The sequence below is a fragment of the Chiloscyllium plagiosum genome, unplaced genomic scaffold (assembly GCF_037043375.1).
Source record: "Chiloscyllium plagiosum isolate Xiang-an unplaced genomic scaffold, Cpla_swu_hap1 HiC_scaffold_10, whole genome shotgun sequence".
Lineage (NCBI taxonomy): Eukaryota > Metazoa > Chordata > Chondrichthyes > Orectolobiformes > Hemiscylliidae > Chiloscyllium > Chiloscyllium plagiosum.
In genome coordinates this window covers 52,824,450-52,847,475 of record NW_028270148.1, presented here as the reverse complement: position 1 = coordinate 52,847,475, position 23,026 = coordinate 52,824,450, and the positions used below count along the sequence as shown (strand labels likewise).

General features: G+C 39.7%; 1 protein-coding gene across 2 annotated transcripts in view; it reads left to right on the top strand.

Annotated features, from left to right (window-relative positions):
- atf3 (activating transcription factor 3) overlaps positions 1-21,450 on the top strand; it is a 28,564-nt gene extending 7,114 nt beyond the window's left edge. For both annotated transcript variants that reach the window (XM_043695869.2, XM_043695871.2), the window contains exons 2-4: positions 16,209-16,447; positions 16,623-16,730; positions 20,643-21,450. In XM_043695869.2, coding sequence (XP_043551804.1) covers positions 16,217-16,447; positions 16,623-16,730; positions 20,643-20,840 — 537 coding nt within the window. In that variant the 5' untranslated portion in view covers positions 16,209-16,216 and the 3' untranslated portion in view covers positions 20,841-21,450. The remainder of the gene's footprint in view (positions 1-16,208; positions 16,448-16,622; positions 16,731-20,642) is intronic.
- Positions 21,451-23,026: the final 1,576 nt, after the last annotated feature.

Here is a 23,026-nt window from a genome sequence, read left to right as displayed (position 1 = left end):
TCTGGCAGAGATTTAAAATGGAATTGAATGTTGTAATATAGCACTGAATTTTCACATAGGCTTCAGGACTGTGACTTACTAGCAGTGAGACCAGAGGCCCAATCATGGTGGAGGTGGCCTTCTAATTGATGGCCAACAGTTTTGGCACCTCAACAATTCCACCGGAGGAAGTGGTCACTTCTGAGGCAGTTTGTTAAGGGGATGTGGACATAATTGGCTGGGCAGCTTTTATTGTCCAACCCTAATAGCCCTTTGAAAGATGGTGGTTTGCAACAGTTCAGATACTATAAGAGCAAAATGGAGATACTGTCAGAGATGGAGTTACAGGTTTTTGGTTGTCGGAATTAGGGCCATTAGGCCTTGTGGAGCAGAGGGGAAACTCCTGTAGTAAAATAGGTGGGTGGCAAGTGTGATCTTTCCTGCCTGTAATCCTGTCATTATTGCATGGAAACACCAGCTTTGGTCCCATGATATGCCACAGGGAGCTTGCCTCCATTGAGCTGGTACTCACAGGGAGCTTGCCTCCATTGAGCAGGCCACTTCACCTGTTAGGCTACAGCATCACCCTAAATTGGAACCTTCCAATGTTAATTGGCTGTCTACCTATATAGAATGGACAGTTAAACCACAACCCAACCTGTATCAAAGTAAGTTCTGTAGTGGCAGGAATGCATTGTGCAGTCTTCCCAATGCAGTTCCCTTCTACTTTCCCAGCCGATCTTTCCTCCAAGCTCACAACATGAGGAGTGTAAATTTCAACCTACAGATTCAGAGAAAACACAATAGAGAAATAGAATTGGAGACTAGCAGTTGCATTCTTTTTTAAAAAGCGCAGAGAAGACTTAATGGAAAAAATTACCATGGAGATGTAGTAGATAAAGATAATGTAGTAATAAAAGCACGCTAGAGATAGGAGTTTCCTTTTGGAGATGCGAGACAGTTGAGTGATATGGCCAGAGCATTTCCAAAATGCTTTCCATGAAGTTACATTTGGACTGGGTTTTATAAAAGGGAACCTAGAGCATAGCAACAAAGAAATATACCAAGACATTCAAACCAATAAAAGGGTAATTTTAATTTGAACAACACCCAGCATTTAAAAAGTCTTTTATGTTGAAAAGGTGGAGCTATTGGGAGTATTTCCCCAAAAAACAAAAAAGAAGAGATTCCGTGGAGTCATACAATGTTATGGACAATTTCTACAAGGTAAATAAAATGACTTATTCCTCCAGTTGGAAAGTTACTGACTAGGGACCTTTTATGTTGAAGTAGTCATTGAGAGAAGAGAGGTTATGAGAAATTGTTTTAATCATTTTGTTGTTGGAGCATGTGTTCTTTTTTGCAAAAAGAGGTTGAACGAAAAATAACTCTGCAGACAAATGGCTTTTTGGGAACAGAATATAGGAATGAGATTAGCTATAAGTTCAACAAAGAGCCAAAGGAAGAATGTTCAGCAAATCCTTTGCTCTCCTGTAAACTAACCTGGTCAAACTACATTGTGTATTGTATCAACAGCATCATTTGAGTTCCACTCAAACCACCAGTTATGGTGTGATAATGATGGAATAATGCAGTAACATCACTACACGATGACATCATTTTGGTAATGCACTTGTTTGCTGATGAGTAAGAAAATGCACAGCTTAGAGACTTTAAATCCCTGGACACATAATCAATTTGTGGTACATGTCAGGTAATGTTACAGTAAAGACTACAAATAATTTAGAACATAAAAACAATGCAACTTGACTCAATGGGTAAATAAAATAAAACAACTGTGGATGCTGGAGACCTCAAACAAAGAAAAACAGAAATTACTGGAAAAACTCAGCAGGCCTGGCAGCATCTGTGCAGAGAAAACAGTTAATATTTCCAGTCCAGTGACCCTTCCTCAGAACTATTTGAAACATTAACTCTGTTTTTAGTTCACGAATACTAAACCTGCTGAGTTTCTCCAGCAGTTTCCATTTTTGTTTGACGTAATAGGTCAATGTTAGTGCTCCAAATGATTGGACTCCCACCTACTATTTCTGACCCCATCAATATATCCTTCTATTGCTTTTACCATAATGGCCTATTTCCCCCTTAAATGCATCAATGCTGGTCACTCTATTACATCTTGTGGTAATGAGTTTCATTCTACTTTGTGTAAAGAAATTTCCCCTGAATTCCAATTGGATTTATAGGTGACTATTTTATACTTGTGATCCCACTTCTGCATCCATCCCCCCATCCCACCTCAGTGAGTGGAACCTCTGTATACATTTTAAAATGAGTGGCAGGCCAGCCACTTGGCTCTGCAAGTTTGTTCCACAATTCAATAAAATCACAGCTGATCTATGTTAAACTCAATTCCACATTCCTGCTTAGCCCCAATAAGCTTTGACGCTTTCTCCCCCCAGGTAATCAAAAATCTGTCTATCTCCACCTTAAAAATATTCAGAGAATCCGTCTCCACTGCCTTATGAGAAAAAGAGCTGTCAACCGTCAGAAATAAAAATTCTCCTTATTTCGATCTGTCAGAAATGGGCAACCCTTTATAAATGGCAACCCCTTATTTTTAAAGTTGCCCCTAGTTCTACATTCTCCCATCAGAGAAAACATCCTTTCCATGTCCACCCTGTTTCGGATCTTTTATTTCAAATAGTTCCCAATAGTTTCATGCTTAGTATTTAAGACAGAGATAAGCTCTTGATAAGGGAATCAAAAGTTATGGGAAGAAGGCAGGAGATTAGGATTCAGAAACCTATCAAATGATTTAATGGCACAGCAGACAAGTTAGGCTGAATGGCCTAATCTTGCTTCTGTATCTTATGATCTTGCTTTCTGTATCCCTTTTTGAACGAAGGATTTACAGAAGCTACCTTCCAATCTTAGGGAACCTCCCCAAATCTAATGATGTTTGTAAAATTAAGACCCGCACATCAACTATCTCACAGGTCAATTTTTTTTAAGACCCATGATGAAACCAATCACACCCAGGGGCTTGACAAGTTGTAGTTCCAACAATCTAGGAGAAAGTGAGGACTGCAGAATGGCTCATTCCTGATGAAGGGCTAATGCTCGAAATGTTGACTCTCCTGCTCCTCTAATGCTCCCTGACCAGTTGTGCTTTTCCAGCACCACACTGAGTTCCAATAATCTGCCAAGTATTACTCTTCTGGTGTTTGTAGTAATCATGGGTTCCTCTCTCCTTCCAACTCCTGACTGACAGCAATTTCTGAGATGGTTCTTGTATCCTGTATAGTGAAAGCCAAAGCAAAATATCTTTTAACTTCAACTGCCATCTGCTTATTTACCATTATTGATTCTGCAAACTCATTCTATGGGATCAATGGTCACTTTGTTAGCTGTCTTTATTGAACAGCTGTTTGCAGTCTTAATGTTTTTATATCTTTATATAGCTTTCTCTTTTGTTCCAATTTTCCTCCCTTATTCATTGTTTAGTTTTTAAAAGATATTCTGCCCAATCTTCTGACTTGCCATGCATCTTTATGCAATTTTCCATTTTCTTTAAGTTTAATATTATCTTTAAGTTCCTTTAATTAAACACAGATAAGGGGTTCATTCCTTGGAATTTGTCTTTCTTGTTGAAATGCATCAATTCTATCCTTATACAAATGTTTCCTTAAACATCCACTACTAACTCTATTGAGTGACCCCTTAGCTTAAATTGCTCAGGTCAATTTTGCTAGCTTGATTTTCATGCCCTCATAATTGTCCTTTAAGTTTAAAATTTTAGTTTTAAACACACTCTTCTCTCCTTCAAAAAGCATATGTTCTGGTAAGTGTTGCCTAGAGGCATCTTCACTGAGATGATGAATTAAAACTATCTTCTTGGTCAATACTGAGTCTAGTAAAGCCTGCTGTCTGGTCATACTGGAATATGCTGTTGTAAGAATCTCTCCTGAAAACCTTTTATGAATTCCTCATCTAAGCTATCTGTCCTCATTTGATTTTCCCAATCTAAATGTAGACTAAAATCCCCCGGTAATCACTTAATCCATTCCTTACTTAATCCTTTTATAATTAAAGACTTATTTCAGTTCAGTTCTCAGTTCCCCTTTCTCAGAGAAAAGACCTTTAAGCCTGTTCAATTTCTTCCCAATTATTGTAACCTCTGACACTTCGAGCACCATCCTTGTAAATCTCTTTTTGCACAGCACATTCTACAGTATTTCAAAATCCATTTCATAATTTGCAAACCAAAACCACAGGAAATATTTCCAGCATGGTTTACTCATGTTCTTAAACATTTAACATCTAATGTCCATAGGTGAAGTAAACGTGGTTACGGGGTGTCAACTCATTGTAGTAAATTTAAGATTATTGCTGTACAAAGAATAAACAGTTTGACTCACGTTCTTAGCTAATAAAATGTAACTTCTGCAACAGGAAAAAAAGATGAATCATGTAATAAGTGAATAATTTAAAACAAATGTTTTGGTTTTACTGGTAATTGCAATAGTATTTGAATCCAGAAGTTTCATAGGCAAAATTATCAGACAAAAAAAAAGTGGATAGGAGATACTGCTTAAACTTTATGGAAATGTTCCCTTCATGAGTTCCAGAAAATGAAAATGATGGTCGCAGCTGCCAGATCATCATTGTGGAAAGGAGCCTCTGGAAGATGGCCTGGGGCTGTAGCTGTTGGCAAAGTAACTCTGGTGGGGGAGTAAGCATTGGAGATGTGACAGTATTCCCAATGAGGTACTGGAAATTCCCCTCCAGGTTCCTGCTCAGGATTGTTCAAAGTAGGAGGCCTGTCCGCTCCTGTCTTCAATTTGTTCACATGTGGGCACTTAGAGTCATAGAGATGTACACCATGGAAACAGACCCTTCGGTCCAACCTGTCCATGCTGACCAGATATCCCAACCCAATCTAGTCCCACCTGCCAGCACCCAGGCCATATCCCTCCAAACCCTTCCTATTCATATATCCATCCAAATGCCTTTTAAATGTTGCAATTGTACCAGCCTCCACCACTTCCTCTGGCAGCTTATTCCATACACATACCACCCTCTGCGTGAAAAAGTTGCCCCTTAGGTCTCTTTTTTATATCTTTCCCCTCTCACCCTAAACTTATGCCCTCTAGTTCTGGACTCCCCCACCCCAGGGAAATGACTTTGTCTATTTATCCTATCCATGCCCCTCATAATTTTGTAAACCTCTATACGGTCACCCCTCAGCCTCCGATGCTCCAGGGAAAACAGCCCCAGCCTGTTCAGCCTCTCCCCATAGCTCAAATCCTCTAACCCTGGCAACATCTTTGTAAATCTTTTCTGAACCCTTTCAAGTTTCACAACATCTTTCTGATAGGAAGGAGACCAGAATTGCATGCAATATTCCAACAGTGGCCTAACAAATGTCCTCCCAACATGTCCTCCCAACTCCTGTACTCAATACTCTGACCAATAAAGGAAAGCATACCAAACGCCTTCTTCACTATCCTATTTACCTGCGAATCCACTTTCAAGGAGCTATGAACCTGCACTCCAAGGTCTCTTTGTTCAGCAACACTCCCTAGGACCTTAACATTAAGTCTCTAAGTCCTGCTAAGATTTGTTTTCCCAAAATGCAGCACCTCGCATTTATCTGAATTAAACTCCATCTGCCATTTCTCAGCCTATTGGCCCATCTGATCAAGATCCTGTTGTAATCTAAGGTAACCTTCTTAGCTGTCCATTACACCTCCAATTTTGGTGTCATCTGCAAACTTACTAACTGTACCTCTTATGCTCACATCCAAATCATTTATGTAAATGACAAAAAGCAGAGGGCCCAGCACTGATTCTTGTGACACTCCACTGGTCACAGGCCTCCAGTCTGAAAAACAACACTGCACCACTACCTTCTGGCTTCTCCCTTTGAGCCAGTTCTGTATCCAAATGACTAGTTCTTGTATTCCGTGAGATATAACCTTGTTAACCAGTCTCCCATTGGGAACCTTGTCAAACATCTTACTGAAGTCCATATAGATCACATCTACCAGTCTGCCCTCATCAATCCTCTTTGTTACTTCTTCAAAAAACTCTATCAAGTCTGTGAGACATGACTTCCCACGCACAAAGCCATATTGACTATCCCTAATCAGTCCTTGCCTTTCCAAATACATGTACATCCTGTCCCTCAGGATTCCCTCCAACATCTTGCCCACCACCAACATCAGACTCACTGGCCTATAATTTCCTGGCTTGTCCTTACCACCCTTCTTAAACAGTGGCACCACATTAGCCAATCTCCCGTCTTCTGGCACCTCACCTATGACTATTGATGATACAAATATCTCAACAAGAGGCCCAGCAATCATTTCTCTAGCTTCCCACAGAGATCTAGGGTACACCTGATCAGGTCCTAGGGATTTATCCACCTTTATGCATTTCAAGACATCCAGCACTTCCTCCTCTGTAATATGGGCATTTTGAAAGGTGTCACCATCTATTTCGTTACTTTCTATATCTTCCACATCCTTTTTCACAGTAAATACTGATGCAAAATACTTATTTAGTATTTCCCCCATTTTCTGCGGCTCCACACAAAGGCCACAAAGCTGGTCTTTGAGGGGCCCTATTCTCTCCCTAGTTATCCTTTTTTCCTTAATGTATTTGTAAAAACCATTTGTATTCTCCTTAACTCTATTTGCTAAAGCTATTTCATGTCCCCTTTTTGCCCTCCTGATTTCCTTCATAAGTGTACTCCTACTGCCTTTATACTCTTCTAAGGATTCACTCGATCTCTCCTGTCTATACCTTACATATGCTGTCTTCTTTTTCTTAACCAAACCCTCAATTTCTTCAGTTATCCAGCATTCCCTAAACCAGTCTTTTCTTTTACCCTAACAGAATGTACTTTCTCTGGATTCTAGTTATCTCATTTCTGAAGGCTTCTCATTTTCCAGCTGTCCTTTTACCTGCAAACATCTGCCCCCAATCAGCTTTTGAAAGTTCTTGCCTAATACTGTCAAAATTGGCCTTTCTCCAATTTAGAACTTTAACTTTTATGCAAAAGGAAATTGATTGAAGTGGGTAACTGTATCCGATTCTTCCTTGTCCCTAGCATTGATTAGAGCTGGGAACTCATTAGTCCATTGGCCTCGTGTGCTCCTGGTCCCACCATCAAATCCAACCTGGCAGGAACTGCAAGGTACCGCCCAAAAGGAACTGAATAGTTTCAAAAGTCCTCTACATCGGAATGATCATTGCATGATGAGGATCCCTTTAGGTAGTGTTTCAAATTAGCATTAATGATGTGAGTAGATAAACACTTGAACAGATAGGGAATAGGAGCAAATGGATCATGTGTTGTCAGGTGGGATTAGTTTAGAATGGCATCACGGTTGGCACATACATGTGGGCTGAAGGACCTGTTCCTGTGCTTTACTATTGAATGTTCTCAAGTTCATTTCCAAATGATTGCTTACTATTTGAGGGTGTCCCTTGAACCACCAATCACCACAATGATGTGCAGGCCACTATAGAAACTATTGCAGATATTTTAAGTGTGATCAACTACTTAATGCTCTTCTGGCTGGTCATCCCTTGTGCTGGCTTCAACTCCTTTACTAAAATATAATGAACATGAGCTAAACTAGCTTAAGGCTTCTCCTGATCATCTTGGAGGTTCTTTAGCATTAAAAATATTCAGTGAAAACTACCACAATGTTCATTCCACTTGGTATGATGCCTTGTTCCATTATATGTTACATCCTTATAACATTGACGACAGCTCCCCTTTTTCCCCCTATTAACTACCCTATCCTTTCCAAACAACATATTGAAATTCAAAATTTGAGCCTAGCCACAGCCTAGTGAGGCTATTAATTCAAGGTTTTACAGTTGCACTGTATAATCTTCTGTCAACTTAAATCTAACTTTCAATATCTGTATAGAAGCATTTAATAAAATAGCCTGATGATGCAATTTTGTCCCTTGATTAAATTCTTTCCTGCTGGGTCCAATGATGTGCTTCATTACTTTTAGTTATGCTGCTCTTTGATTTTTCTCCCTTGCCAGTCTGATAAGTTTAAAGATGTTCTGAATGTTTCCTTAGCAATAGCATTGAAACATTTGAGTTGACTTGCTCAAGTGAATCCCATCCTTACTGAAAAGCTCCAATCTTTCAACAAACTGATTCCATTTCCCAGTTTTTTTTCTTCTGCTTTGTCCTGCTATGTAATATAGTTTATGAAATTCTTAATTCTGCTGTTCTAATTGGTAAAATCATGCTTGGTCAATAGGAGATCTGAAACAATAACAGAACAACATGCCCAATGATGTTATTCCATCTTTCCATAGCTATGAATCCTGAGCTATTTTTACATTGTACTGTTTGTCCCCACATGGATCTCAACAATAGTCCTCTTAGTACCCTCTACATTACTGATCTACTCTATTACCTATGTCAGTTATCCCAATTCCAGGGAAGACTTGCCCAGGAACATGTAACTCTTCCTGCCAAGGTCTCTAATTCGAGAAAGCCCCTGATAAATAAGGTGATATCATTTAACCTTTGCATTCTTGGACTGCCAGCTTTGCTTTTCTGTTTCTGTGCATTTGACTAAAAGTGATTATATTTGGAGCCAACTACTTGTTCCTCCCCACTCTTTCTTCTTCTGGACTGCACTTTCCTAATTCATAATTTCTAACCATTAGAGGAACAAGAGCAGCAGGTGGCATCACTCTGCAAGCTCCCCTCCATATCACATGCATCCTGACCTGGAACTATATTGTCCCTCCTTCACTGTTGCTAAGACACCATGTTGGAATTCTGTTCCTACTATCACTGGATGTGCCTGCAAAAGTTAAAGGAGGAGGCTAACCAGTATCTTAAGGGCAATTGGGAATAGGGAGTTAATGCTGACCTAGCTAGTAATGGTCACACCCTTTGAACATATTAAAATCAATCTCTATTCAATTGCATGCAGCTATGGTTTTCAGCTGTAATTATTATAAAGTTGACATTTACTCTTATTGAAGACTTAATGTTGCCAAGGGAGGTTTACATAGAGCCAGTGATAGCAAGACAGTTTCATTGTCTATGCGGAGGTGATTGACAGTACTTCTTTTGTCTAGGTTCGGTGTTATTCAGGGTCTTCCTGTCACAGCCGTGACAATTGCTACTTGCAGTGGGGCTTCTGTAATGTAAGCAAGGGCCATGGTTTGAGTGTATACCACTTTCACTATAACAGTTATGTTAAGTCTGTAGTCTGTCAATGTTCCCAGCAGAGCAGATTTTTAAAATTCAGTCATGGAATGTGGACACTCCAGGCTAAGTCAGTACCAATTGCACATCCCCAACTGTCCAGGGAGCAGTTAAGAGTCAATCACATTGTACTGCCTCTGGAGTCACATGAAGGCCAGACCAGGTAAGGATGACAGATTTCTTACCCTAAGGCATATTAGTGAACTAAATTGGATTTTATGATAATCAACAGCAGTTACATAGTTGCCTTTATTCTAGTTTTGTTTTAAATTCCAAAATTTCTTAATTTTGACCCATGTCCCCAGAGCAATAGACTGCGGGTTTGGATTACTCATCCAGTAACATTACTTACTACACCACCATCTTCCAAAACAATATTCAAAAGAAGTGAATTTAAAACATTAGAGAGAGAAAGAGAAACTGCAATCTTGACCTTTCACTGTTTTTACTGTGATTCTGTATGAAGGTGGTATCCACTATCATCAGAAAGTTTTACATTTGGTATGATAAAATAGCCCAAACTGTCATTTAAACAACAGAACATTATCTCCAGATTATTCAGTAAACTCAGTCTTTGGTATTGATATTTTTAAACTATTAGGAATCTGTTGAAGTGTATATTATGGTCATAAATTGTTCTAGATAAGTATCAATCCGTAGTGTTATAGACTGCTGGAGAACTCATTTCTATTGATATTTGTTTTGAATGCCAAGTGCAATGAACTGCAGCAGTCTGTTGATTTCACAGCTATTTACTGGCAGACATTTTAATTAACTGTCATTCACGTCTGCATGCTAGTGTTATGTCACCTTCCTGTTGTTGGATTTTGCATAGCACTGCAGGATCGAGTGATGTTGATTTATTGCTGTGAGTGCTTATGGGTAAAATTAATAGTACTGTTTGCAAATGGATTCTTCCAGTAAGTTGATCTAAGTTGTTTGAATAAAATCACCATGATATAATTATATATTGGGACATTTGTACTAACAGCTGAAGAATATCTGATAGAATGTTTAATTTTCTCTTTCCATTTTTACAGAAGATTAGTAAATTAGTTTGGATGAACTTTGTGTGATGTGATCATGTCAGCAATCTGTTACAGTTTGTACTTATTTATCTATAAATCAGGCCACCACTTACAGGATGACAATACCACTCTAAAGAGAAGAGGAAATTTGGAATTTTGTTGTGTTTTGCAGACCTGACAATAAATAAGTTGCTAGTACAGAAATAAACTGTAGGACCATAATTTTATTGTTTGAGCAACAGTTAGATTTGCAAAATTCAAACTACTCTCCTGTTTTCACATACTGGTGAGGTACCAGAGGACTGGAGTGTGGCTAATGTGCTGTTGTTTAAAGAAAGACTGCAAAGAGAAGCCTGAAAACTATAGACCTGTCAGTCTGACGTTGGTGGGCAATTTATTGAAGGTGATTCTGAAAGATAGGATTGACATGCATTTGGAGAAGTAACGATTGATTAAGGATCATCAGTATGGCTTTGTGCAAGGAAAATCATGTCTCCCAAACTTGATTGAGTTTTTTAATGAAGTAACCAAAAAGATTGAGGGCAGATGGTAGATGTTGTTTACTTGGACTTTGCCTTTGACAAAGTTCTGCATAGTTTACTAATTAGTAAAGTTGGATCATATGGGATTCAGGGTGAGCATGCCAATGGGATACTTATTAGGAGACAAGGGGTGGTGGCGGAAGGCTGTTTTTCAGCCTGTGACCAGTGGTATTCCACAGGGATCGGTCCTGGGTCCACTTTTTTTTTGTCATTTATATAAATGGTTTGGATGAGAGTATAGGAGGCATGGTTAGTAAATTTGCAGATGACACCAAAATTGGTGGTGTAGTGGATAGTGAAGAAAGTTATCTATGATTACAAAGAGATCTTGTTCAATTGGGCCAATGGACTAAGGAGTGGCAGATGGAGTTTAATTTGGATAAATGTGAAGTCATGGCATTTTGGTAATGCAACCAAGGTCAGGATTTGTACAATTAATGGTAGGACCCTGGTAGTGTTGTAGAACAGAGACCTAAGGTTCAGGTACACAATTCTTTGAAATTTGCATCACAGGTAGACAGGGTGTTTAGATTAGATTAGATTACTTACAGTGTGGAAATAGGCCATTTGGCCCAACAAGTCCACACCGCTCCACCGAAGCGCAACCCACCCATACCCCTACATTTACCCCTTACCTAACACTGCGGGCATTTTAGCATGGCCAATTCACCTAACCTGCACATCTTTGGACTGTGGGAGGAAACCGGAGCACCCGGAGGAAACCCACGCAGACACGGAGAGAATGTGCAAACTCCACACAGTCAGTCGCCTGAGGCGGGAATTGAACTCGGGTCTCTAGCATTGTGAGGCAGCAGTGCTAACCACTGTGCCACCGTGCCGCCCACTTAAGAAGGCATTTAGCACATTTGCCTTCATTGTTCAGATCTTTCAGTATAGGAGTTGGGGACAGCTTGCTGAGGTTGTACAGTATATTGGTGAGGCCACTTCTGGAGTACTGTATGCAGTTCTGGTCTCCCTGTTTATAAGAAGGGTATTATTCAACTGGAGAGGGTTCAGAAAAGATTGTCAGGATGTTGCCCAGAATGGAGTGTTTGAGATATAAAAATAGACTGGAAAGACTGGGTCTTTTTTTCACTGGAGCATAAGAGGTTGAGGAGTGACCTTAATGAGGTTTATAAAATCATGGGGAGGCATAAATAAGGTAGAATAGCAAGTGTTTTTTTCCCCCAGGGTAGGGGAGTTCAAAACTAGGGGACATATTTTTAAGATGCGAGGAGAAAGATTTAAAGACATGGGGGCAAATTTTTTTTACAGGGTTGTTTGTGTATGGAATTAACTGCCAGAGATTGGGCGGCACGGTGGCACAGTGGTTAGCACTGCTGCCTCACAGCGCCAGAGACCCGGGTTCAATTCCTGACTCAGGCGACTGACTGTGTGGAGTTTGCACATTCTCCCCGTGTCTGCGTGGGTTTCCTCCGGGTGCTCCGGTTTCCTCCCACAGTCCAAAGATGTGCAGGTTAGGTGAATTGGCCATGCTAAATTGCCCATAGTGTTAGGTGAAGGGGTAAATGTAGGGGTATGGGTCAGTTGCGCTTCGGCGGGTCGGTGTGGACTGGTTAGGCCAAAGGGCCTGTTTCCACACTGTAAGTAATCTAATCTAAGATAGTGGTGAATGAGAACAGTTATAACAATTAAAAGACATTTGGATAAGATCATGAATAGAAAAGGGTTGGAGGGAAATGGGCCAAGCACAGGCAGGTGGGCTTAGTTTGGGAACATGGTTGGCATGGACTGGTTGGACCAAAGGAACTGCCAAAGGAACTGCTTCCATGCTGTATGAGTCTATGAATTGCAAATTTAAATCTGGCACCAGTGAGATCAGAAATGCATTGGGCAATAACAGACATGTCCCTAATGCATTTTAAATCCTATTCCTTTTTAGCTATTGGGATCTCTTGATGCAGCTTCTCAGCTGAAAGACACTTCCTTTAAAAACTCAGCACTGAAAACAGTTTTAAAATATCACCTAAGTTATGTGCTCCAGTTTCTCAAATGAGGCTAGGGCCCCACAACCACTAAATCTGAATTCTGCTACGAAGTCAAAGTTCACATTATATACAACCACAGACTTTGGACTCTTGAGATTGACTGCTGGAACTTTGGCAGAAACTCTACATAGGCAAGTAACTGCTGCTTTTGCTGAACTTCTGATGAAAGTACGAAGATTGGGGGAGTTGTGGCAAGAGAAATGCATCTCTGAAAATGAGACGTTATACAAATTAGTCATAATTTTTTGAAAACTTCAGTTGCGATACCTGATTAACCCTGTCTGTAGCTTTGATTTTTAACTCTGATCAGGATTGGGGTTAGAATGAGTGTGAAACCCACATGCTAAGACCTGGAGAGATTTTATCTCCTTGATTTTTGAAAATAAATCATTTTTATCTGTTAGGATCTGACTCCTGACTACATCCTGCAATAACCGCTACTTGGTCAGAGGGCAAGTGTGGGAGTTCAGACAGTTGGAGTTCACTGAATCCCCAAACTTCAGTGCCCAATGTTTTTAGCTCAGGCATGTATATAAGTATTTACTGCTACAAATTACTCTCAATCGTGACATTGACTGGTTCTCTGCTCTCAATGATTGTCATACAAAAGAGAAGGGGAGAGTTAGTGACTGGTGATTGATGAAATGGAGAAGAATTCAGGGTTCCATCCTGAATATAACACTTCTGCCTCCATAAATAACAGTTGCCACCATGAGGATTGTTTTCAACTAGTTAGAACAATATGATGCAATAGTGTGTTTGTTTGTTTATTTATTCCTTCCTTCCTTAGGGAACTGCCTGTTCCTGCCAGGTGGGTTTCTGATCTTGGCAACTCCAGTTCGTTCGTAATCTGTTAACTTTTACAATCAGCGTGAAGTGGCTGACTAGGAATGAAGGGTGAGGAATATGAAGTGAGGCAGGAGTTCTGAGAGAAGTGGTGAATATGTAAACTGTCAAGTGAGGGGAACATGGTACTAATGGTTTCTGTGATGGGAGCAAGGAAAAAATATCCTTGTAATGGGAATGGGTGGATGTGTTTATACCACATGGATTTCAGTGGTTCAAAAAGATGACTCATCGCCTTTGTTTGAGAACAATTTGTGATTGGTAGTAAAGGCTGGTCTTGCCAGTGATGCCCACATCTGTGAACAATATTTTTTAAAAAACCTCCCTCCCTCTCTTCTTGGAATTTTCTTCAGTCCCCCCCATCTCTGATCTCCCTTCTCCATCAATGTGGCAACATGTTTGGCAACACGGTATAGAGATTCTGAATGTATATATTGTGGGTAAACTATTGAACTGTGCTGCTACCTTGAATTAAACAGTAAGCAAGCACATACGGGCAACTGAAGGAGTATTTTGTCCTTTGTATTGTACCCAATTCCATTTACTCACTACCTGAGCATGATGTCAAGCAATGTCATGAGCAACACATGTAGAGATCAATGAGATATGTTTATAATGAATTCAAACTTATATGTGTCTTTGTAACTCACTGCCCTAACTGCTGAAAAACATATTCCTAATTGTGGCAACGATTAGGAATGGAAGCGGAAGTACTGTGTACAGAATGCAACCCTAAGATCTGACCAAAAACATTCCTAGTCGATCATGTAACAGAATGAATGATTAATCACTGAGGCGTTGACAGGACTACATTGAGCAAGGGTTCATACTGAATAGTCAAAGAACAGCTGTCTTCTAATCTCATAGCTATAACAGATTTTCATAAAACAGTGAAACGTCACATCTTCATTGGCATCTCCCTGTTGCTTGGATATGTACAATATTTTCAAATTGGCTTTGAATTGATTCTGGGTATTTCTATATGGTGCCAATTCCAGATTAATGCTTGAGTTACAACAACACTTGCAGGAGAAGGATGTTCATTCCTGAGTGAACAAAAGGGTAGGCAAATCTGCCAGCATTTACACAACACTTTATAATGCAGAATATTTCAGAAAGTTACCCAGTAAGAGCAGACTCAATTGAAGAATTGCATGATACAGGGATTCAAACACTTGCATATTTTTAGTTTGAGAAACTGAGATTGAGTTCAGTCAAGATGCACTAAAAAGCCTTTTACGGAGGGGGAGAAACATAATATAGAGCCAATTGACAAAATGAAAATCATTCCGTCTTTGCACTGGTTTTATTGTTTTAATTTTGGCCTGTTGGTTGAGATTACCATGCTGAATAAACAGTGGAGTCACTAAGCTTGGTCCTCAGTCTGTGCTGAGTCACCAAACTTTGGACAGTGCTGTGAAAAAGGTGCAATGATTGGCCAAGGTTACAACAGGCACAATCATGCAAGGAGATTTGCTCTCTTGGCTTGCCCCATGCAGGTGGAGTGCTGTCCATCAAGCTATGTATAACCAATTCTTTCTCTCTAAGCAAGAGAGATGTCTATGGACCCTTGTAGTCTAGTGCTAATTACTTTTTAATTACTTAAAAGGTGAGTGACCTTCACATTTAACGCTCACTCTGACAGTAGTCACTATAGCAAATAATACAGACTGGAAGTGAACATTGCTTTTCAGAACAAACAGGGCTGATTTGAATATTGTTGCCTGATGGCAGATAAATCATCCAAACACTAAGATCTGTTTCTCTTCAATGCTTTTCTTTAGTTATATATACAACTTCTTCAAATGCTTTTATCGTAGGAACAGTTCATAAGTATGCACTTCTAGTGGGCAGCCTCGCTCAATGAAAATACAAACCTGGACTTTATCCAATTGTGTTCATTTTAATAAATGGGAAGTCAGTTCTTTCTGCAGTGGATGAGGATACGTGCCAAAAATGCATGAGGAGAATTTACATCCCAGGAGCGGGTTTACAGTAAAATGGGAGGGAAAAGTTGAGAGTAGTGCCATATGTGCTTTTCTTCCTGCCTAAAACTTTGTTGCATTTTCCCTGAGCCAGGTTTGAGGCCCTCTAGGTCTCACTCTTTGGTCTGTTGCCAAGAAATTTGGGGGAGGGAGGTAATCTTCCTTTTCACCTCGGGTCCATCAGCCACTGTCCTCCAAAAGTCCACTGATTTTTCCCATCCCTCAATCATTTATATTTTAGAAATAGTTATGCAAGCTTCATATAGCAACAATAATAGCAATTTTTTAAAAAAAGTAGTAGTGTTACACATGGAGTAGAATCTAAGTTATGGTCTGGTCTGGGATTTTCCATTTCACCTGGGTGTTTGGGCTGGATAGACTCAAGGCATTTGCCCAGAGAGAGGAGGTGAGAGACCATCAGTTTGAGGCTACGTTTGGATATTTCTGAATGGCATATTCTTGATCGACGTAGGCGCATGTTGGTGAAGTGAAGAGAGCGATGTAAGCTAAGAAAAATGCTGAGAAACAAATATGTGAAAACTTGATTTTAATCCAAATGCCTTGAATAATTTCTTCATAATTTTATCCTTTTTCAGCCAGTACCATGATGCTCCAACACATAGGACAATCATCTGCATCAGATGTCAGTACAGCAGCAGTAGTTCCATGTATTTCGCCTTCAATGTCTTTGGTATTTGATGAGTTTACAAACATTACCCCTTTGGTCAAAGAAGAGCTGCGATTTGCCATTCAAAGCAAACGGATATCAAATGGATCCTCAAGCATGGATTATTTAACAGCAACTGAGAACTCAAGTGAAACAGTAGAGAAAAAGGTATGTTAATTAAATGTATAGATTGGAAATACTAAAATTTTACTATAATGTGAACACTAAACCTAAAACGTTGCAACAGTGCAAGCAAATAAGGATCTTACTTAATTTTAGATTGTAAGGCATTGCCATCATTTTACAAATCTGAGAAAGTGAGTTTAGATATTCGTTCTTTTAGGTGACACCACAGGAAGATGAACGAAGAAGACGGAGGAGGGAAAGAAATAAAATAGCAGCAGCTAAATGTCGAAATAAGAAGAAGGAAAGGACGGACATTTTACAAAAAGTAAGTCACTCAGGTGCACAATTTTTTTGGCCTGAGTTATGGGTGATTATGGAAACTGCATTGTTCTGATTTGACAGAAACAGTCTATCATTACCTACATGGCCATAGCATGGGAAAATTGTCTCCTTAAAACAAAACTGTGCTGTTCACATTGTTTCCAAAGCACTAATGTTTAATTAGCCAGGAAGATGTTATTCCTTACATAAAATGACCTTGTTTCCACAGTATTTCTACATTAGATGTAGCATACGGACTATTTGGCATTGAATTTTGCGATGTGATCTTAGGTTTCAACTGACTGAAGTAGAACTGAAGAAATGTGTAATTAATTTCTTGTGGGACATTTATGAGGAAAATGAAACTGAAAAATAATTTCAAAAGGAGAAAGACAGGTAGGATTAACAGGTGTCAATGATGGAACATAAATGTCTCAAGGCCCTGTCTGGAGACGCACTTCATTTTTGTCATTTAGAGGTATTATTAATTCCCAGTTAACTCTAATTGTGGTGCCACTTTCTGGACAGCTACAATCTACATATGCAATGAATGATCTAAAATAAAATCCTACTGGATGAGTTGGCTACTACAAGTAGAATACTTGCACTTTGTGTTATATCCTGTGACAGAGGCTTAAACATGGCCATTTTTTAGTTATCTCCTGGTAAAGAGATTATTTTTTAGGGTGTAGGTTTGCTCGCTGAGCTGTAGGTTTGATATCCAGACGTTTCATTACCTGGCTAGGTAACATCATCAGTGGCGACCTCCAAGTAAAGCGAAGCTGTTGTCTCCTTTCTATTTCTATGTTTGTCCTGGATGGGGTTCCTGGGATTTGTGGTGATGTCATTTCCTGTTTATTTTCTGAGGGGTTGATAGATGGTATCTAGATCTATGTGTTTGTTTATGGCATTGTGGTTGGAGTGCCAGGCCTTTAGGAATTCTCTGGCATGTCTTTGCTTAGCCTGTCCCAGGATAGATGTGTTGTCCCAGTCAAAATGATGGGTTTTTTTCTCCGTGTGTAGGGTCACGAGGGAGAGAGGGTCAGGATTCATAGCAGAAGCGGTAATGCAAAGACTAGAACAAACAGCCCTACCAACCATCAAACCAAAAATCTGCGTAAATGACACCTTTGTCATCACAAAATGAAACAAGATAGAAGAGACATTTAACATCATCAACAACACATTTACAGACATAAAGTTCACCAAGGAGGTAGAAACCGACAACAAACACACATTCCTGGATGTCACAGTCGAAAGAACGGATAACGCAGAACTACAAACCTGCATATACAGAAAACCGACAAACACTGACCAAATACTTAACTACACCAGCAACCATCCCAACACACACAAACGAAGCTGTATCAGAACACTATTCCAACGAGCCACCACACACTGCAGCACAGACGAACTTCGGAAAACCTAGGAGAACCACCTATACAACGTATTCAAGAAGAATGGATACTCAAAAAATACAGTCTGCAGATTCCTCAAGAACAAACCACGACAAGCAGACCAAACACAGCCAGAAACCCTAACCACCTTACCATACAACAAAGAAGTTTCAGAAATGACAGCCAGACTACTAAGACCCCTCGGAATCCTAGTAGCACACAAACCCAACACTCTCAAACAAAAACTAACAAACTTAAAAGACCCAGTACATCCGATGGACAAAACCAACGTCGTCTACAAAATGCCATGCAAGGTCTGCCAGAAACACTTTGTAGGACAAACAGGAAGAAAGTTAGCCACCAGGATACACGAACACCAGCTAGCCACAAAAAGACACGACCCTCTCTCCCTCGTAGCCCTACACACGGATGAAAAAACCCACCATTTCGACTGGGACAACACATCTATCCTGGGACAGGCTAAGCAAAGACATGCCAGAGAATTCCTAGAGGTCTGGCATTCCAATCATAATGCCATAAACAAATGCATAGATCTAGATACCATCTATCAACTCCTCAGAAAATGAACAGGAAATGACATCACCACAAATCCCAGGAACCCCATCCAGGATAAACATATAAATAGAAAGCAGGAGATAACCGCTTCGCTTCACTTGGAGGTCGCCACTGATGATGTTACCTAGCCAGGTAATGAAATGTCTGGATATCAAACCTACAGCTCAGTGAGCAAACCTACACCCTAAACCTCAACCTGAGCTACAAACCTTCACAAATCTTGCAGGTTATTTTTTCTTAACTAAGCTTTCTAGCTTCCCTGAACTGAATTAATTTATTATGTTCCATCAGCATATTATTGATCACTATTACTATAGTTAATGGTGATTTCTGCCAAACTCCATGCTGTCTAACTATTGCATTTGGAGATTTAATTACGTGACATTTACTTATTCAAGTTGGAATTAAAATAAGAGACATTGGATACAGGTGGAGCAGGCACTCAATAGGGATAACCATAAAAATGTAAATTAACTATTTTGAATAAAATGACATATCCCAACAGACACTTTACATCCAAAAGAAACCAGTTGGAATATTTTCTTAACGGTGAAGGATTAGAAACAGTGGAAGCACAAAGGGGCTTTGGTGAATATGTACACAAATCACTAAAAGCTAGATGGCAAATACAAAACACTCATCAAAAAAACTAAAGGCAAGGAAATAAGGTACACTCAACAATAAAAACTCTTGCACTCTGCCTTTTATTTTGGGATTTTACTGGCAAGCATACTAAGATGAGTCCAAATTTAAAGGGCATAGGTTTAAGGTGACAGGGGGAAAAATGTAAAAAGAACTTAAAGGGCAACTTTTTCATGCAGAAGGCGGTGCGTGTATGGAACGAGCTCCTGGAGGAAGGGCAGGTTGGTATAATTACAACATTTTAAATGGCATCTGGCTTGGTACAGGAAGAGGAAGGGTTTACAGGGATATGGGCCAAATGCTGGCAAATCAGACTAGATTAATTTAGGATATCTGGTTGGCATGCACGAGTTGGACTGAAGGATCTTTTACTATGCTGTATGACTCTGACTTTAAGCTGAAATACCTATACTTATGCTGACTGTTGATCAAATGCCATCCAACAGTGTCTAATATTCATTTTTTACTTACTTTAAAATTATCCTCACCTGAGTATCTAAATAGCCACATGTGGCTATGGTGGCTAACTTATTGCATAAAGATAGCTTTAGTTGAAGCTCCAAGTTCAAGTTATCCACAAGCTCCAACATATTGTCAAAAATATCTTCACAGCTTTGTCAAGTAGGCTGTTTCTTTTTGTTGATTAATTTTATTGTCATGTGTACCTAAGTTCAGTGAAAAGCTTTGTTTGCGAGCAGTACAGGCAGATCATAGTAAGTAAGGACATACAGATAAAAGTGTAGAACAATTACAAGAAATGTTAGAGTTAGATCTGCTATAGGGAGTTCGCAAGGAGTCACCTTGTGTTGGCGCCATCTTGAATCCTACCATTCCACAAAAAGCTTTATCTGCCAACATTGAGTATCCATATTTGTCATTCTGAGGCCTCTGTCACAGGAACAATGTTTATTTGTAAGTATGCCATATCCACACATCAGTAAACCAGTCCAAATAGATCTTTAAATGGTAATTGGAAATCTGGCACTTGGATAGTTTTGGGAAGTCTTTTGGATCACATTACCTGAGAGGTTAAAACAATCAAAAATAGAGAATAATGTTCCGATAAACATCTCCAAATCGAATTTTGTTGTGTAGAATTCTGTATGTCAGTTTGATATTTTATGTAAAGTAATAGGGTAAAATTTCAAGGTAATAAATTTTCAGTTAATGAACTCTAACATAAAAGGTGAGGAATATATTTTGCAGTACTTCAGTGTGTAGTTATTGCATTTAATGTGTAATTTTAAAAAATCATAACTGCTTAATTGACAAATTACTGAATATGATATCTTGCCCCCTAGGAGTCAGAAAAACTGGAATCTCTGAATGCAGAATTAAAAGCACAAATAGAAGAATTAAAAAATGAGAAACAACAGCTGATATACATGCTGAACCTGCACAGGCCTACGTGTATAGTCCGGGCACAGAATGGGAGGACTCCAGAGGATGAGAAAAATCTTTTCATTCAACAGATCAAAGAAGGAACACTACAGAATTAGGTCATAAAGGAAGTGAATCATGGATCCACACAGTCCGTCTCCTTGGAGGCGCCAAGAACAGAAGTAGCTCCACGTTAGTACGTTACTAACTTGCTAGGGAAAGACTGTTCATTAGTCAGAAGAGTTTGCACTTTCAGCATAATGGATATCTTTTGTTTCACCATTAACTGTTGAACCTGGAAAAGTGCTGCATTAAAATCGCATGCAAACAGGAGAAAACACATACTTACTCTCTGCCTTGACATTGGGCTGCACACAATGATTTTTTTATTATTGACGCAGGCGTCGTGCCTTTTATTGTCTTTAATTGCTCTTGATGACCTGTTGATGTACCAGCATGCCAGTCGTGTTTATGGTATAGTTACTTTGGGACAGTGTGACACACTTACACCTTGGAAGCTTTTAGTCAGCTCTGCAGCATTTATGCCAGTTGTCTAGGATGTTATTGCAAGTGTGTTACATGAGTTTCAGAAGTTAAGCAAAGTTACCCCAAAATCTAAGCATGTATGTTCAAGTACTCGAGATTTTATTGGAGTGCTCTAACTTTTTTCTACACTGTGATAGTTGAAGTGTGCATTTGATACATTTAGTAATAAAAGTATTGTCATAACATTTAGTTTGGTCAATTTTATAGCTGTGATTTCTTGATTTCAGTTATATTGTGCAAGTTTAATCGTAATTATGATTACATACTCACTTTTGAACTACAAGGTTGTCTATTGATAATCTCTCATAACTCTACTAGGTCCTCTGTCAAACTATGTAAAGTTGGTACCTTCAGACGTTTGGGTCAAACTCTCACTTTAGTCATTCCATATTCAATTCTTTCTTTTTCCTGGCAATGGGAAGGTGGGCCATAGGCTCCTGTATATTTTTCAGAAGCATACTGCAAATCCTACCAAGTATATCTCATTGGGGTAGATGAATGGAGTTAGTTCTTCAGAACATAGGAATGCAAGCCGGATTAGGCCAGTTGGCTCTTTGAGCCTGCATTGCCATTCACGAGGATCATGACTGATCACGCTATGATCTCAGTTCTATTTTCCTATCCGCATTCCCATAAACCTTGATTCCCTTGTTTACCAAAGTCCATCTAACATTGCTTTAAATTCTATGTTCCACTGCTTTCTGGAGGAAGAATGGCAGTACGGTGGCTCAGTAGTTAACACTGCTGCCCCACACCTCCAGGGATCTGGGTTTGATTCCAACCTCAGGCAACTGTCTGTGTGGAGTTTGCACATTCTCCCCGTGTCTGTGTGGGTTTCCTCCAGGTGCTCATGTTGGGCTGAAGGGCCTGTTTCCACACTGTAGGAATTCTAATTCTAATTCAATCCAACCCTTTGAGAGGAAAAAAGTTCTCCTTATCTCCACTTTTAAAGAAACTTCTTATTCTGAAACTGTACTCTAGTTCTGGTCTTCTGTAGAAGAGGAAATGTTCTCCTGGTACTCACTCTATCAAGTCCCATCCATATCTTTATATGTTTCAATAAATTCAACTCACAGTCCTCTAAACTCCAATGAACAGTGTGAAGTGTAGTGTACATTGCCCAGGAGCCTGTAACTGAATTGTGTTACTTGTTGGGGCTGAAAACCCTAACCAGAGCTGGAGTACACCTCTTGTGGCTAACAAAATGGCATTAGCCCTGAGCTAGTGCACCACAGTTCTTTTCAGACTGAAACAGGGGAGATCAGTGACATCTCCCAGTTATCTCACTACCACTGCATGAGACTGACTCCAACCGGGGGAACGACACCTCATTCCCTACGGGTGAAGTGAAACAGCATACGAGAGCAGCAGGTTTTGCACACACACAAGCTTTCTTCAAGTATGTGTAGGTGTTCCACAAATGGAGGCTGGCAACTACATGAACAGGAGTTAATACCAGTATTTCAATGTTCAGGGAATCGTGCAACTGCAAACAGCAGCAGATAATGCAGCTCTGTGCCTGGTTTCCTGGCAACAATTATGATGCCTTCATCTTGCATCAGTCCTGTACTCTAGTCAGTTACTCTGCAACAAGAGATGTTCTTCAACACTTAGCTAATGACTGCTGCCAGCCATAGGTACTGAATGGGTCCATGTTGTAAACCATGGCAGCACTAGACATGCTGCAGGTGGTAGCTGTCACATGGGTAGGAAGAAGCAGAGCAGGTTGAATCCCACAACACAACCTCACCATTCAAAT